Genomic DNA, 18,534 nt, shown 5'->3' with positions numbered 1-18,534 from the left:
TGTATGACCTCGATTTACAGTAAATGCACTCCAGAGAGGATAAAGAGCGAGAGAGAGGGGTGGAGGAGGAGAACAGGAACACTGTCTGAATTTTAACACGTTGAACTGTCTACTACTGTAGGTTGCACAAAAACAATGTTGATTGCAGCTTACACACTGATTTGTGCTCTCTTATGTTCCCGGAGGAGGTAACTGTATAGTCTTTAGTCAGGAGCAGGTGTCCACAGACAACATCCACGCTCAACCGTAACACCCTCCAGTTTCGGGTCAGCGGTGGCGGCGGCCAAATCACTGCCCCATTTGCCCTCAACGTCCAGCTACCCTCCACTAACCTACACTTAATCCATCCCAGAGGATCCATTGTCTTCCTTGCCCTTTGTGCCAGTGTCTAGAGCTAATTTCCACCAGCATACCAGATTTGATCTAAAATATTTAATCGCTATATCTGTTCAAAATGTACTTTAAAGGGAGTTAGAAGGTACATTAGAGACCAATACATTAAAAAACCTTCAGCATCCATCCTTCATACAGCGGTATTAGTCCCTTCTCTTTCATACAGAACATCCTGTATTTTCACAGCAGAAACTTGTACTTGAAAAGTATTTTATAACACAAGCGCTGCACACATATGACATTTTTTCTTCCCTTCCCAGTATGCTGTGTGTATCTGTGTTCCAGTATGTTCCCTAACACAAGGTTGGGCTCAAATATTTCACCAGAGCATGAACAGAAATGTGATGATAGTCTTTGAAGTTTGAAGAAGTGAAAAACATGTCACCCAGGCGACCCGGCTGAAATATTAAATGACTTGTCATTCCAGGTGACAAGATAGAGGAACACACACAGAGAGAGCCGAGGAAGCCGCCGTCAAATGTCTTCCACCCTCAGCTAAAGGCTAAGGGGGAAATAGGAAAGGATGGGAGAGAGAAGGGGGGGGCGTTTAATCATGACAAACATGACAGCTTTCACCGTGTAGGAGCAAGAAAGCTCGGCGATGTCATGAAAAATAAGCAGCCGAGTGTTACTCATGAGACCGTCTCGTGTCTGAAAGAACACAGCGTCACATTTAAGTGCTGATGTTTTTCACCGTGTAAACTGTAATAAAAAAATGTGAATAAGGAACTCTTGCTCCTCTCTGATTAAATCTGGTTAATGAAGCCGGGCTCTTTGACAGCAAGCATTAATTTATCTCTCCATCTCAGCCGCATCGTCTCTGATCAAATCCTCAATTTAACCAGAGTTATTAATGCGTCAGTTAACGGGGTCCATTAATTTGGTGGATCTTTGAGCCTGTCGATGGATGCGGACCTCACGCCGACACATCCATCATCTGAGGGGAGTGCTGCAGTACGGGGGGGGCACCAGGACACGGGAGACTCCAACAATGACTCACTGCTTGGCTCAACCCGACATGGCAGCTATTTAATCATTCATTAGTGGTGCGGCTGGTTGGATGTGGTGGTGGTGGTGGTGGTGGTGGTGGTGCAGGCAGGTGGGTGGCGGAGGGAGGGTGTGACACACACAATAAAAATGTGGATATGAGAGACATAAAATTATGATTTTAAGTCAGGACTATTATATACAAACAGGACAACAAACAACCTACACTTTTTATTGCATTTATGCAAGATCTAGTTACGTCAAATTATGTAAAGACCTTGCACGCTTGAGTCTTAAATTTCACCGGGAGTTGACTCCAAATTATCTTAAAGTATAATTACAGTTTATGACAACTTGGATCTCGGTCGTGGTAATATTTGGGCTCTTGGGACTAATCAGAAGTCAGACGGGTGAAGAAAGACAAGTAGTTTCGTGCACACACAATTTTCCTGTGCAAAGAGGGATTACTACCGACATCACAGGTGCACTCACTTCCAGTTTTAAATCCAAACTAAGTGTGTTGGATACAGTAATCTGCAGAGGTGGGAGTAAGTCACACAAGTCACAAGCAATTTTTAAGAGTCTTAAGCGGGTTGACAACGCGCGTCCTGAAGTAAATGCTGGCTGCCCCAGTTATAAAAGGACTGTTTTCTACAATAAAATAAAGAAAAAATACATAATTAAAAGTGATGCGTGGCATAAATAAAACACCATGGATAGGATTAGATTATAAATGAGCTCACATTTTATAAAAACATACGTTACATAAGCCTATACATATTCATTGATTTGTTCGTATCACATGGATTAAATTCAGAAAGTTTTGCTATCTTATTATCTGTAAACTTTGTGTTATTATTTTTTACATTTGTAAACACTGTGTGCACAAGAGAGAAACTTTAGCGCTGCCCCCTCTGATGGTACGCGTCCACAGCCTCCATCCTTTCCACGCTTCCCATTCATTCTGGTAGCGTGGCGGCACGATTCAAGAGACGGGGCGTCATGTTGGCCGCTGCTCATTTGCATAAAGTTGAGGTCCAGGTTACTTTATGCAAACTAACCGTTGTTGAGCCAAAATAAAGACAGATTCAGCATCTGCACGGCTTATTTCTCGCATAAAATGTTTTCAGTAACAAATTTCGTTGAACTATTTTCGTAATATAAGAGAAGAAAGTTACCAAACGAGCGAACATGTTGGTTCCGGTTTGAAAGATAAGAGCAGCAGCCCACGAGGGAAAGCGTTCGTCCAATCAGGTGTCTAGTGGCAGCCCATCAAGCGTCTGATGCTGGGAAGCGAGGCGATCCCTCGCGATCAAAAGAAAAAACGCCCCTGTGGACACGTACCATTAGCCGATTAGTCAACTAATTGGTCGTTTTGGTCCCAGTTAACTAAGATTTCTTTATTCGATTACACGTTTTTTATGCTTTTTTCATGCTGAATGACTAATTTCTAAGGAACGTATGAGCACATCTCTGGTAAACACCAGATTTAAAGTGGTGCTTTTGTGTGATTCTTTGTGGAGAAACTCAGTTTTACAGATCTGTCGATTAGATCAACTAAGTGTTCGTCAACTAAGATTTTTTTTGGTTTGATGACAGCCAGCTCTACACACTGTTTTCCCCCTCTATCTCTCTCTCTCTCGCTCTCTCTCTCTCTCTCTCTCTCTCATTCTTCAGAGGCAGACCATTAAATTAGCAAAATAAAATGACAAACATCGCCCCAAAAAAAGCACTTTGCCAAGAGCTGATATATTTGTCCAATCACCCAACCCTAGAGTACAACGTTAACTTGATGTCAAAACTACAATCATAAGAGGAAGGAATGATCCTTGAAAGGAGGCGGGACAGCGTAAACCTCGACAGTTTTGCTCATTTAAAGACTAATTTAAACATAATAAAATCAGCCCTGAAATATAAATTGAAAAAGTGAAAAAGGGTAAAAGCATCCTCACTATAAAGGTCAAACTGTCTCTGACAGAGACAGCTCAAACACACACAGCATCAGCAGTTAAGGTCAGTGTAACATTGCACTCACACATGCATGCAGTGATTAAACTTGACTAAGAGTGATGTCTTTAATCCCCTACATGGAAATCCAGGCCATGTCCTTATTCCTGCCTCGGAGCTGCGACTAGAGAGGCTGGGTGTGGCCGACCCTCTGGGTTGAACAAATCTTTGATTTTCACAAGGGGGGGCCAAGCTTAATAACACTTTGGCTGCCAATTATACCGCCAGGCCACTGCAGGCTTGGGAAGTATTGCTCCCCTAAGAGCCGGGGAATTACACGTTTTATAAAAGACCTAAGCAAGAAGAAAGCCGGAGTAATGCCACGGCCATACTGCAAAGATTCAGTCGAAGCTCTCTTAGCATTTCATGAATGTTAGAGTAGCAGGAAGCTAAAGCCTGAATCCTGAGCATGCAGGTATAAAGGCATCAAACCAAGCCGTTAATGAAAACATAGCGACACACCTCCCTCCTCCTTCTCTTCCTCCTCCTCCTCTCGCTCGTTAAGTCTCATCCTCTTCTCCCTCTAATCTCTCCCCTCCTGTTAACCAAAGGGCTTCTCCTCTTCTCTCCCGCCTCTGACTCTAATTACTCAATTCAAACACATTTGCAAATTTTTTTTTTTTCATTGCCTCATATTCCTGTCATTGTTATTGCATTTGTAATGCTCTTAATAATTCTCCACCTCTTTCATAAGGCACAAATCTCATATTGTTTGTTGCTGAGGCGAGTTTTATTACAGCGGCTGCTCCTGCAGGTATTTTTGGATCACTGTGCTAGAAAACATGCCTTTTTTTTTTTTTTTTTGCACAATTTCAACGTGAACACTTTTATTTAATCAATCCAAACCGTGGTCAGGTGCATGTGTTTATTTTTATTCCTATCTGCATTATATTACTGTTTTTGCTGGCCCAAGTTCCCAATAACATCCAATCTACCTTCATCTGTTCCTCCCCAGACGTAAAAATATCCCTCCCTACTATCATCCCATAACAATGCACTTTATCTCTTTTAATTTCCCACTCAACCGTCCTCCATTTCAGAATTTCAGAAGAGCCATATGGAAAACTCAAATCTTGTAATTTCAGTTCAACTAATAGATTGATGGATATGTTTTTAAACTTTGTAAATCTCTACAGACAGCCCCTTTAAACACCTGATTGAACCAATTTGCGTCAAAAATCACGCCTACTGTACCTATTCTCAGAGTCAAAACACAAACACATGATAGATGTATTTTTTGATTCAGCGTGACTTACACTTAACTGCAGATCTTTCCTGATAATCATCACGTTTAGAAGTTTTCTTCAGTACCAAAAGTGGAAGTGTAGAGGTAATATATATATTCAAATGAATGCCTAATTTAAAACACACCCTAACAATGGCTATCTGTCAATGATCAGAGAGTGTCTTACCTGTCAGTACAGTCTATATATTTTCCCATGTGGTGTCATAAAACTGGACTATGTGTCTTCAGATTGTGGCGCAACTTGGAATTTTACATCGTGTCTCCAGTTCTGTCATCGTTCTTGTATAAATCCTGCTATTTCACTGGTGGTGGCCTCTTTATGAGCTTCTAGGAAAGGTCCTTTTTGATTGTGTAGGCTGTAAGATGAGGCTGGGTAGGGCAGCTGCTTCTTACAAAGTCAACAAGCAGACTTATCTTTGTTGGAAATGTTTGCCATCCACGGTGTAAAACCCAAAATACTTCCACATGCTTCGGTCTGGTGGTTAATTGATCAGCACGGCTTTGCTCGCTATAGTGTCCCCCTTCATTTTTATTTATTAGCTTAGTTTACTGATAACAAGGCAAACTACTTCTAACGGTCTAGGGAAAAAAAAAAAATTAGGGCCGTCAATCGATTTAATATTTAATTGTGATTAATCGCAATTCATTTTTATCTTTTCAAAATGTACCTTAAAGGGAGATTTGTCAAGTATTTAATACTCTTATCAACATGGGAGTGGACAAATATGCTGCTTTATGCAAATGTATGTATATATTTATTACTGGAAATCAATTAACAACACAAAACAATGACAGATATTGTCCAGAAACCCTCACAGGTACTGCATTTAGCATAAAACAAACTGCAGCCCAACAGGCAACAACAGCTGTCAGAGTGTCAGTGTGCTGACTTGACTATGACTTGCCCCAAACTGCATGTGATTATCATAAAGTGGGCATGTCTGTAAAGGGGAGACTCGTGGGTACCCATAGAACCCATTTACAGTCACATATCTGGAGGTCAGAGGTCAACGGACCCCTTTGAAAATGGACATGACAGATTTTCCTCGCCAAAATTTTGCGCAAGTTTGGAGTGTTATTTAACCTCCTTCACGACAAGCTAGTATGACATGGTTGGTACCAATGGATTCATTAGGTTTTCTGGTTTCATATGATACCAGTATCTTCATGTTAATGCGTTTAAATTAGTGGCTGACAGCCCTAGTATTTATCAATATGCATACCACTGCATAAGTTATAGTAAACCATAAATACTGCATATATCCACAGCAGTATTTCTATGCAGGGTAATAATGTTAAATATTAGAGATCCTATTTGAGATTAATCTAGCATTAGGCTACTACTTTTCCTAGATTATAAAACATTTACACAATCTATTGTTTACCAGCAGAGCTAACGTTAATAAATCAGCCCCAGCTGCACAGGGCAGCTAAAGTTATTGCAAATATATTCATTTGAAAACAGTCAAAATGCCCCTCATGGCCGTTCTAATGTTAAAACCCTTTCAATAAAAGGAGCAAAGCAAAAAAAAGCTCATGGTTCAAAGGTTAAATTGACTTTCACCTCATTCTATCCACAAACTGTCTTTTCTTCCTCTCTCTCGTAGCCGTCTCCACTGCCCATTTGTATCCCTCAATCTGTCGTCACGGCAGCTCTTCCTCCCTCCATCTCTGTCTTTATCTATCCATCCGAACCCCCCTACCTCCTCAGTCTGTGATTAATCTTCACTGGTCTTTCTCTTTCTCTCTATCCCCGATGCCTCTTCCTTCACACTCCTCTCTGCTCTCTTACCCTCCATCTCTCCATCCAATCTAAGCCTTTCCCCTCCTCTTTCTCTCTGTCCCCCCGTCCTCCTCGCTGCATCCCTCTTTCCGCCGCTCGACCACAGTCATCCCGAGGTTAATTAGCCCTCCAAGTGTCAGACTGTTAGATCCCCTCTGCCTACCTGCTGGCTGCCCTGTGATTGCCTCAGTAGGGGGACTAACAAGCTCAGGAGTCAGACAGAAAGTAAGAAAAGAGAGGCGGGAGAGCGAGGCGAAGGCATGGACAGAATAATGATTCCGAGGGAATGTTTTTTTAAGGGGAGACAGATGTGAGAAAAGGGGGAGAAAGCAGGGATGACAGCTTAGCAGTAATGGGGAAGCAGAGAGAAAAGAAAAGGGGGATGTGTGAGGATGCCTAGTTAGGTGTGAATAAATGTGAATAAACTGATTGGAGGAGAAAAAGAAAGGGTGAAAAAATATAATTTGGCATCAAGTTGGAGAATGATGGATACAGAGAGAAAGTGAAGGGATAAAAGATTGAGGGTAAGAAATAACTGCAAAAGAAAAGATTGAGAATGATGGAGGAAAAAAGTGAAAAACTAGGAGGATGGACAGAGGGTAAAAAGATAAAAAGAGGTAATAGACATGGCAGATGATGGATAGAGGGACAGATAAAAAATTGTGATTGTCAAATGTAATGAAAGAGGGGAGATTGAAGACAATAAAGAGGCAAATGTCCAGAGACTACAAAGAGGTTATAAAAGAAGACAGAAGGAAGGAGTGGCAGTATAAAGACAACGTAGGGAAGAAAGAAAAGATAATAAAATGGTAACGTAAGAGTATGTAGGGAGCACGGTAAAGACATAACAGAAGGGAAGAGAGGTGATTGACAGAAGGAAGGAAGCTGGTAATGGGAGAGGAGGACGGAGACAGAGAAATAAATGAGGAGAGCTGCAAATATGATGGACAAGAGAGACAGAAAAGAGAGGAGGCTGTTAACCAAAACACTGGGAGAGGAGAGGAGAGGAGAGGAGAGGAGAGGAGAGAAGAGGAGAGGAGAGGAGAGGAGAGGAGAGGAGAGGAGAGGAGAGGAGAGGAGAGAAAATAGATAGAAATGGACAGAATGAAAGATGAGGGATGATAGTTATGAGTAAACAGACACTGAGTGGAGAATAAAGCTGAGATAAAGCACTGAGATAACTTTGAAAAAAGGGCATCCAAATCTGACAATACTGATTGATGTTTGACCTTTCCAACATTTGCAAGAGAATGATGCACAAACCGTGAACTAAGTGCAGCTGATGTTTGTATTTGAATTAGTTTTGATAAGATTTGACTGATCCAGATCAGCTCATTAATGACAATACGGTGTTACTGTAGCACTGATATGGTCAGGGGTTTTAATCCAACTTGAGCAATACCTGCATATTATCTATGGCCCAATGGTGCTGGATGGCATGTTTTGCAAGAAAATTGCATCAACTGCATAAACTCCTAAGGCTCTATCTACCACCAGACGCAAAGCAGAGCACAGTGTAGCGCAACTGTCATCGCCAGCTTCAGACCGACGCTGTTGTCATTTTCGCTTTCAATTCGCGCACAAGCAGATCCGTTACCTCAGCAGAAAACCGCTCGCTTCTCCAATTTGCAAAATCCACCATTTAAATATCAATGCTTTTAAAGGGAATGGGAGATGACACTCTGATTGGTTTAATTCCTGTTACACCAAAAACACACCTATGATTAATTAAGAGACTAAATACAACCCCTTTGCCTCTTGCGCCTTACTCTGCGCCCAGATTATGCACCACTTAACAAGCAAAAGTGGAGTTGGACACGCCCTAAATGCACTTAAGACCATGCGCCATACATCGTTTGAATAGAGCCTCTAGTTCCTGTTACGTTATTATTTGTCTCTCATTGAATGCTCAGTGCCAAATGGCTCTCATCAGAGAGGGCAGACTATCAAAGTGATTGTCCAGATGAAGCATTCGGCTACTGACCTTGATAAGAAGTTATGATTTGGGATTCCTGAGGGCTTTCTTCTAAGTGTGTTTTCACAGCAGGAGCACGTAATCAAACTATAAAGTGTTTAATGCCGTTCAAGTAACACAGAGATTTGTTAAATTGTGAGTCTCTGTCAGGCAAACTCTTGTGAATGGAGTGGGAACTCACAGTATTTGGACCATCAACAGATCCAAATAACACCTGAGCATGTTGTTATTTTTAAACTATTGCTCCAAACGTTTTCATGTGTATAAAAGGATGTTTAGGTACACACCACTCCGAAGTCCAGATTCTGCTCGATCCACTCCTGGCCGTCCTTGAACTCGTCGTGCAGACCCATGATGTACAGGGTGTCTAAGGCGTCCACGATGGTCGCCCCGAGTTGGGAATTTCCTGCACAAGACACAAGGTAAGACAAATAGGACAATGAGATTCATTTGTCCAGTCACGCTCCACATAAAACCTCGCACCTCTGGGAATTATGAGTGGGGAAACTAATCACACAACACAATGGGCCTAATTTGTGAAGAAGACATTTGTTGCATTGAAAAATAAGAAATTACTCAGATGAATTATTAATATATGCAATCAAAACTTTGCTGCACGTCCGTCATGCAAAGTGCAAACACAGGAAGAAACTTCAAACTACATAAATACTGTAGAAAGAGTTCTTCCAAGCAGTGAAATCTGTGCAATGTTATCCTCCGACCAGTAGAAGGCGCTGTGACACTGAGCACATACTGGAAACTAGTCTGTTCAGTCCCTTCTATAACAATGCACGTATCTATGCATATATCATTTCTGTATATTCTTTCTACCTCTTCCTCTCTGGCTGTACAGAGGAGGAGAAAGACACACTAGTGTGTTGGGATGCTTCATTAAGTTACAGCTGGCCAGAAAATCACTCCTCTCCTCTCTCCATCCAATAATCCCAGTATCCCCGATGGCCAGCAGAGAGCTGGAGAACGAACAGACCAGTGTGAGTGTGGGCCAGAACCAGAGAGAAATATTAGCAGATGAAAGTAAACATAAGAAGGATGTAGTAGAAGTAGACAGAAAAGAAGAAGGGCAAAGCAGGGCTAGCAGAGAGACAGAAGAAGCTAAAGACATATGATAAAATGACTATAAAGACTATAATCTTAGTCATTCAACAGGGAATACCTTAGTATCGTTACCTCCGCCTTAAAGTCATGCACCTTGGCGGAGGTATGCGCTCTCCGAGTTCCATTCTAGTTATAAATGAAATGACTCTAATCAATATCACAAGCCAATATTTAGATTCAATCAAACTGTAGTGCGGTTTGATTGAGCTGTTGTGAACGCAGTAATCGTACTCTCGTCTGGACCAAAACAACCGGTCCGAGACCGCTTACGAGAGGTGGTGTCGGACCGTTTCCTGCAGCTGTCGATTTTGTTTAGTAATCGAGTATTCTACCAGTTATTCCATCGATTAATCAAGTAGTGATGTGTCGGTCACGCACGAGCCGGTTCAAAGTGAACGATGAGAGCCGGCTCCCGTCCGAGAGATGTTTTTTTTTGTAAATTAATGACAGGCAGAATGATAGGATGATCTTCTCCGCGCCACGGGCCCTCCATGCATGCACTGAGACTGAATGTTGTGTTAATGACATGCGCGCCTGTGCGACCGATCACGTGATGACAGACGAGGATCATACAATCAAGCAAGGAGGGGCGGGGTGTGCGGCGCGTTGACGGTCTACAGGTCATTTTATACCAAACATAATGTAAAATTATGGTATTCTGGAAATTATAAGGTTTAGTATAATTATATTGAATAATTTAAGTGATATATGTGCACACATACTAATCATACGTCAAAACAGATCTAAATTTGGCTGAATTATAAAAGGCAGAAGTGGTAAAATGAAGAGCCGTTTGGGAGCTGAAAGAGCCGGCTCTTCTTGGTGAGCCGAGTCAAATGATCCGGCTCACTAAAAAGAGACAGAATTCCCATCACTATAATAAAGTAATCGGATAAGAAATACTTTTGCTTTATTGTTTAACAGCAATAGTAAATATTAACGCTGTCAAAGTTAATGCAATAATAACACGTTGACGCAAATTCGTTTGAACGCCACTAATTTCTTTAATGCATTAAAGCAACTTGTGATTTTGAGGTTGTAGCGGGCTCAGTTTTAGAGCTAGAGTGAAGATACTGGCATCATATGAAACTAGAAATGGACATGCAGCTATTGCTCAGCTGCCCAAAGCACCCCCCCAACTGCACTGGGGATGTTCAGTCCGCCCGCTCGGTGTGTATCTTTCAGATCAAGGTTTAAATTAATATTTGAACAGCCCTTACATGATGCAGGACCTCCATCAACCTGACCACAGCGGGGATCGTTGTGCCTCAATTTATCTACATCCTCTGAATTACAGTAGTCTGCACCAGACACAATCAGGTCAATGTCTGGCAACAGAGATAAGAAATCGAGCTAATAAAGAGCAGAGATTAAAATAACAAAAGGTGTCATCATAAAATGTATATTTGCCTCATTAACTTGAGAGCCGTGGTTTGGATATCGTAGGACATTACGACTTACTTGTCGTGATTCTGTTCAGGTATTTATAACACAGGAGAAGCACTCAGATATCTCAGATTGTGGCAAAGTACAGTTGTTTCTTCATCATTTATCAACCGCTCCATAAAGCCCTGCTAATATATATTACAGTTATTTTATGCACCACAGAAATAAAACGTTACTTTTAGATGAGGTAAGCTGCCACCCCTTGAGTGCTGTTGGTTCTCGTTGCTGCTGTATTTTAATACCGTTCATCATATTAATATGACTACGGCTGAGGTCAACCACTCTCTGACTCCAGCTTTGGGACGGTTATCTCCTCATAATGAGCGGCCACGTGCTTTTTAAAATAATACCGGCTTTGAATCTCCTCCCTCAGGTAAGGGGATTTGAGTATAATAATTACAAACAGTCCTTGTCCTTTAGCCTGGGCAGTTCTCTAAATCTATATTGTTAGATACTTCTTTTTAGTTGTGGTGAAGCCCAATAGCTGGATAAGTGAATATGAATCATTTCATTTTGCTGCTTTTAAAAAGGTTTATTTTGTGCTGTTCATCATTATCGTCCTTTGTCTCTAATGATGGATATCTGCATGATTTTGTTCCCACATTTAACACTAATGCGGCAGATAACATCATTTCATCACTTAGTCACCGTGATATAATCAAGAGTTATGATAATGAGATCGATAATTTAAAGAGAGAGATATTCAGCAAAGACGGGAACGGTACCTGCATCTACAGAAGCCGACTGTTTTCAGGTCAGTTCTGACCGGTTTCAGCGAGCAGCAGTCACTGTGAATGTCGTGTGAATGTTCTGCTACACCACAGGCAAAGGTTACTTTTATTATTATTATAAGGATGTTTATTATTTATTGATTATAGTTTCTTAATTCTAATCTGACAACAGATGAAAATGTGCAACAGCTGAAAATGACTCGTGGCACTTTAATCCACATTTTGGCCATTGAACGTTTACTCTCTAGACCAGGGGTCAGCAGCCTTTACTATCAAAAGAGACATTTTAGGCCAAATAAAATAAAAGAAAATTTGGCACATTTGAGCATTGTGATGAAAGTAACAGACTATTACGTCTAATGCAGTGAGGGGCCCAGGTGCAAATGAGAGGCAGGACATTGAAGAAACATCTCAGGACATTTAGCTGGAAGCTGCTGCTGCTGGCTTTTCAGCAAATCCAGTGTGCTTGTTCTGGAAATATCTTTTTTTGTTGTCGAATCTGTTCACGCACTATTAAATTCTCTATTTTCCTCCGAGACTTTTCTTTTTTGGGATTTAGAATCCATAGCTAGCCAATTGAGCTACTGAGGTTCGGCAAAATTAGAGGATAAGGCACCAGGCCGTAGATGACGCACATTTTGGTTGACTGAAATTTTTTTTTTTTATTATTATTCGGTGTATATGATACAGATTTTTGCAACTGGAGAATGTAGGAATCACTGTAGACCTACAGCAATGATAAATAAAAATACCGTTAAAAATGCATTCATTTCCATAACTTTTTGCATGTGGCTCCGGAGCCGCAGGTTGCTGACCCCTGCTCTAGACATAAAGTTGTTGGATAAGTATTTCCTTTGTAAAGGTAAAGTGTGGGGGTTTTGATGTCATCTAGTGGTGTAGTTGCAGTTTGCAACCAACTGAGTACCCTTCCACTCACTCCTCTCTTTCCAAGACTGCGGTAATGTCAGACGGTGGCTGGCGGTACCACAGTTTTGCACTCTGCAGATCACATTACCACAGTTTCACAAGCGTGTCGGAGAACTACGGTGGCCTTCAGGTAACATAAAGATGTGAAAGTCTTTCTCTAGAGCCAGAGTTCGGTTTGTCCGTTCTGGGCTACTGTAGAAACATGGAGGAGCAACATGGAGGACTCCATGAAGAGGATCCGCTCCCTATGTAGATATGAAGGACTCATTCTAAGCTAACGAAAACACAACGATTCTTAGTTTCGGGTGATACGACTGAAAATATGAATCAGGGTTTACGTAACGTTTACAGCCATATTGGCCGTCAAAAACAAAGTTGAGCGTAAACCCTGATATGAATGTTATATTCCATTTCTGCAGATCCACTGAAATGCTATACACACACAAACAATAATTTAAATGTCAACATACTTGCCTTTACATAAAACAAAACAACCACATATCTTAAATTAATCTCCTCATTAATATGTGAAACAATACAGCAAGATATTCTATCCCTCGGCCGCTGCTCGCTGTATTTGGTTCAGTCCGACACATTCACAACATATTTCAGTGCTAAAAGTCAGCGGCGCTGCCCTTTAAATCCTTCCTCATTTCATATCAGCTCCAGCGTGTGCCGCTGGAATTCCTGAGCCTCCCCGCCATCCCCTTCTTATCTCTGACTCCATTGAAAAGGAAAGCGTCTGGCTTCATGCAGGAGCTGCGGCGTTATTATCATTATAGACAGGAACCTCTAAATCACTCTAAAAATACACTGCGGCCGGCCAGGCAAGGCCGGGCTGATAGCGAGATGCCCTGGCCGCCTGCCGGATCTTGACAGATTGGCCCGACTGTTGGTGGAGCGTAGCCCCCTCTGCCGCACCGCGCTAACCCCCATCTCCCTCCCGTCTGTCGCTTTCATCACCCGCAGGTACGCTGCAGGCAGTCGGAGCAATGTGACACCATTGAGGCAAAGATAGAGGCCTGTCAAAGTTACACAATATCATCCCATTCAGGTCCGGGTTTTGTGTAACAGCTTCTGTTCACAACAATGATACACCACAAATGAAAATGTGATACTGACAGTAAGTTATTTAGCTGATTGTCCTTCTAAAAATACCAAGATGTGTGTTTCTAATGTTTTAGAAACCCTTCTCATCGCTTCTCATAACTCTTATTAGTGCATGCAAAACTGACACTATAAATAAAAACACTGGACACAACTTAGTCCTGTTCTCTGAGACAGTGTACAGTATAACCAAGGATATATCATCTTATCTATGGAGGACGAAACCTGCCAAAATAAAAAATATCATAATAATCAATCAATCAATCAATCAATCAATAAATGAGTCAATGAATAAATAAACTAAATAAATCATTAAATGTAGCAAATGTAGCTTTCTTTAAATATTTCTTTTTAACATTACTTCATGTATTTCACTCAACGTTTGTCATGGGGTCTAAATGCATAAATACATGAATAAATACATACATTTAAAAATAAATAAATGCAAAAATAAATAAATACATTAAAACATTTATAAATAAAATAAATTATTAATAATAATTAAAAAAATAAAAGGGAAATTAAACAGAAGAGTAAATAAATAAGGGAATTAATAAAAAGGTAAAAAAGAAGGAAATTAAAACAGAAATATCAATTTATTTATTTTTAATATTATTTTATGAATGTATATATATATATATATATATATATATATATATACATTCATAACCAATACTTTGAATATTTATCCTATCTATCTGTAACAACTTATCCACTGGCACCTGGTTTTTATTTATTTATCCCCCGCCCCGATTTGTAATTTCAGCTGCAACTTCAAAGCAGAAGAAAATGTTAATTTGCAGTTTACTTGTGTTTCTTTCTGACTCTGATGTGGATGTTTGTTTTCCCAACCTTGAGAAGTTCAGCTCACTTTCATGTTTGGATGTAACCTTGTGATCACACCTTACAGTCTTCTCCTCTCCGTCCTCTTTTTCTGCTCCATCACACCCTGCATCTTTTCATCTGCCCCTCCTTCCACCTAACCATCTGTTTGTTCTCATTTATCACTGTCTCGCTGTGTTTCTTTCCAATCGTTCTGCGACTCTCCGTTCGAACCCCGACGCACGAACACTCCTTCCACCCTTCTGAAGGTGCATCAAAGAGTGTAGAAGCAAAGAGATGAAACTGCTGCTAGATGGCATTGCGGTATAGCGCTGCTGCCATTTTGGACTGAAAACGCCAATGAGTCTGTAGCCATTGATGTATAAAGAGACGTCTGTAAATCAGGGGATACGTTTTTTTTCGATGTAAATCTACTTCCCAGTATGAACAGTTAAATATCCCTCATTTAAATCATGATGTCCTAAAAGTTGTAAAATGGCAGCTGAATCCAGAGGTATTTTCCTCGGCATAATAAACAGACCCACGGGACTGCACCGCCCTGCACGCTCATATGACATATCGGGTTCTGCCAGCTTCCTGCTAGCTGTATGCGGCTGTAATAATGGATATATTGGCTGCAATTCATCACTTTTATTATCTTATAATACACCCATGGGCTGTATGCTGTAAGCCTTTACCGTGGTGGATGTATTAACGTCTCAAACAACCGACTATCGGCCAGTAGCTAGTAGCACTAGTAGAATGACATCAACAGAATTTAATGGAGTTGTAGGCAAAAAAGTTTAATAGATAAATAAGTAAGTAAACAGCTAAAATAATATGTATATTTATAATATTTTTATTGGTCAACACATTAAATAGTAAGGCACTTTGTAGGCGGACTGTTGCTGGACGCTGACGTTGCAATGGAACAACCAATTGGCTTTCACTTCTTATCAATATACAGTACGTTCTTTGGGTGCATTTCTCTCTTGCCGAGCATTCGCCGTCGGCTAAATCTCCCTTTTTCCTCTGTTAATCTGGCTCGACCGTGACTCTACCTGTCTTCAGACCTCATATCTGGGCTTGTATTGTTTCACAGTCCTTCTTGTCAACACAACCACCATCTTTCCTACATCTGAGTGCTGTGCAGCCCTTTCATACAACGCCAACTGCATCAACTGAAGCTGACTTGGCACTCTCTAAAGGTAGGTTTAGGGGTGCCAGGCTTTGCTTATCTGAGACAAATTGGCCGGGAATGAGGTTTATTTATTTGGGGAATTATCGCCACGGCCTCACGCACGCACACGCACACGCACACGCACACGCACACGCACACGCACACACAGAGAGAGAGAGACACCTTCGGCTGCAAAATCTTCCTCTCTTAACATAGATACATGTTCCTCTTTCTTTGATTGAATTCACACCATACACACTTTCTTTCTTCCTCTCTCCATCTATCACAATCTCACACAGCTCTCTTCCACTACCTCTCCCTCAAACACTCCCTGTGCCAGTTTCATTAGACGGCAGGTTTCAGAGCTCCCCGGTCTGAATTCACACGAGGCAGGAAAACGTGATGTCATTATTCAGTCTCCATTCTCTCCGTCTTGTAAAGCGTCGGCTCGGGGAGAGTGGGAGATGATGGAGAGCTCAGGTGTGTGTCAGAGAAGATGTTTTTGTGTTTGAATGAAATGAGAAAGTGTAGGGATGGTGCGTGGATGTGCAAAGGGGAGCGTTTGTAGTCGATGCATGTGTGTGCTTCTTCCTTGCCGAGTGGGTTTCTCAGCAGGATCAGATTCAGACGCCTGGCTGGAAGTGAAGGTTTTTTTTTTTTTGACAGAATCACAGTTGGACTGAGCTCCAAGAGGCATTTCTAGGACTCCCTCTCTGGAATTCACTTTACACCTTTCCCTTGCAGCCTCTCTGATTTTGCTCTGGCCCTCCTCCTCCATCCCATTCAGTCTCTAGTCTTTACTGTTGAGCTCCTTCTGATGCCCTCTAGGCTACACAACCATCTGCACCGGAATCTCCCACATTTGCTCCTCTTCCTTCTGCCTACATTCTGCAACATCCAACACAACTGTAGCTGTAAAGCTGAGCCGAGATGGAGACGGGGGAGAAAAGAGCACTATTTGCTTTTAGAGATGCCCTGACAACGGTTTTTTTTTGCAGATCGTCGCTGAGTATCGGCCGATACCGATCGTTATTGTTATTGTTTTGTTATAGCAGCTGGTATACAAAACTAACTTTTTTCAGCACCGTCCAAAAAAATAGATTCAACTGATTCTTCATAAGCACAGTTTAAGTTATTAAAGACTAAATACAGATGTTTTATTCACCAGTTGTCATCCCTGCTCAGCCTGCTGTATAGTGGAACATCAGTCCGTTGTTTATTCCACAATACTGAACAAAATATCCAAACAGGTAAAAGAAGTAAGAGGAGCACAGAATGCTTTTCTTACTCTCTCACTCTGCATCGCGCCGCGCCGCTCGCTGCCAGTTAGGACACTCCAGTAGAAAACAATGCAATCAAGCTGATTTTGTCGCTGACGCTCGCTTGCGTCACATCAAGTTAGGACACAGTGTTAGGAAGTTAAACGGGTCATAATTCCCTTATCTATTTTATATTGCTGTGAAAACATCTCCTTCAAACAACTGGATTTACTCAAGTTTCTCACCAAAAACTACATTTTACAGGATTACATTTGAATGCATCATGATAAAGTTGTAATTTACTTTCACCCAATATAATTTTTTACTGAATAGATGAACGCATAATAATGTATTTCAATGCATTCTCTTTTAACTTATTTCGCTAAGCAGGACTGTGCTGCCCACCGGCTAACGTTAACTAGCACTCCTCCTGCAGAGATAGCCTATCCCATAAATAAAACTATCTGTGTGACTAGATATCACCAGAGAGAAGTGAGAAAATACACGTTTTAGTTCTTGATTTGGTGTGCAGTGAAAGTGAGCAGTGAGCAGTGAAATTTGGTTATCAAACAGTTGTGATTATCATCCTCTGCACCAATATCAGCTCAGCTGTCGTGCTTCTCTGCCAACTCAGCTGGTGCAGATTATTGTAAACAATGAAGTCTGCTGGACAAACTATGTAACACCGACATTGTTTTAGGTAGCCTATAATCTGTCAGAAAATAAAATCAGCTGACAATACCAACCATTTGATATATCAGTCTGGCTCCGACATAAAACATCTGTACTCTCAAAATCACAAAGATTAATTATCATTGTTAATAATCATGGAAACGTTTATCTAGATGTTTACTGTATTCTTTTGTATTCAGCCCCAACCTTATAGCCTTTAGTCCACCATGTTAGCCCGTGTCAGATTAAAGACTGGTAGTACTTGCAATCACAGCCTGCAGCACAGTTTTGTAAAAGCCATCTCCTCCTCCTCCTGGTCTGCTGCTCCAGGTCCACCGTGGCATTTCAGCCTGTTTTGTAATGAGCCCAGCAGCGATAAACAAAGCCAGCCCTCGGGCCAATTCAGACCAGTCTGGCTGGCAGTGGACAACTGGTTACCAACTTATTTGGCACCAGACTGAAACATCTGCTGTGTTGTGTTTTCTGCCTCAGAGGGTTACTGGTCAGACTGGGCCTTCCGCTCAACATGAGCTCCTCCACTAAACCCCCTGCCTGAATGCCCGTCTCAGGGCACGCTGCCAACGGGGCCTCAGTCTGCGCCGCTTTCTTACTGTAGACTCATTTCACTCGTCTGCACAAAGAAAAGGAACTTTTCAGCCAACTGCGACACGTGTACCTCGTGTTATAAAGAATAAATGTGTCTGTAAAATGGAGAGTTGGAGCATCAAAAGGATTTCAGAGCCACATTTGGTGCTGTAGAACTACATTATATACAGTATGTCCGTCTGAATGCCAACGCTACAGGCCAAGCTGGGATTAGACTGAATCACACAGCACGACTCCACAGGCTGTATGGACTGTGGGTAAATCCATACAATGCTCA

The 18,534-nt window shown here is 41.5% G+C and overlaps 1 protein-coding gene across 1 annotated transcript in view; it reads right to left on the bottom strand.

Moving 5' to 3' along the window:
- The window catches only part of man1a2 (mannosidase, alpha, class 1A, member 2), a 166,576-nt gene that overhangs the window by 70,116 nt on the left and 77,926 nt on the right, over positions 1-18,534 (bottom strand). The window contains exon 5 of the mRNA XM_074657812.1: positions 8,679-8,797. Coding sequence (XP_074513913.1) covers positions 8,679-8,797 — 119 coding nt within the window. The remainder of the gene's footprint in view (positions 1-8,678; positions 8,798-18,534) is intronic.

This window comes from Sebastes fasciatus, chromosome 14 (genome assembly GCF_043250625.1).
Source record: "Sebastes fasciatus isolate fSebFas1 chromosome 14, fSebFas1.pri, whole genome shotgun sequence".
Lineage (NCBI taxonomy): Eukaryota > Metazoa > Chordata > Actinopteri > Perciformes > Sebastidae > Sebastes > Sebastes fasciatus.
Note: the sequence above shows the minus strand (reverse complement) of the source record. Positions and strands in the feature narration are given on the sequence as shown.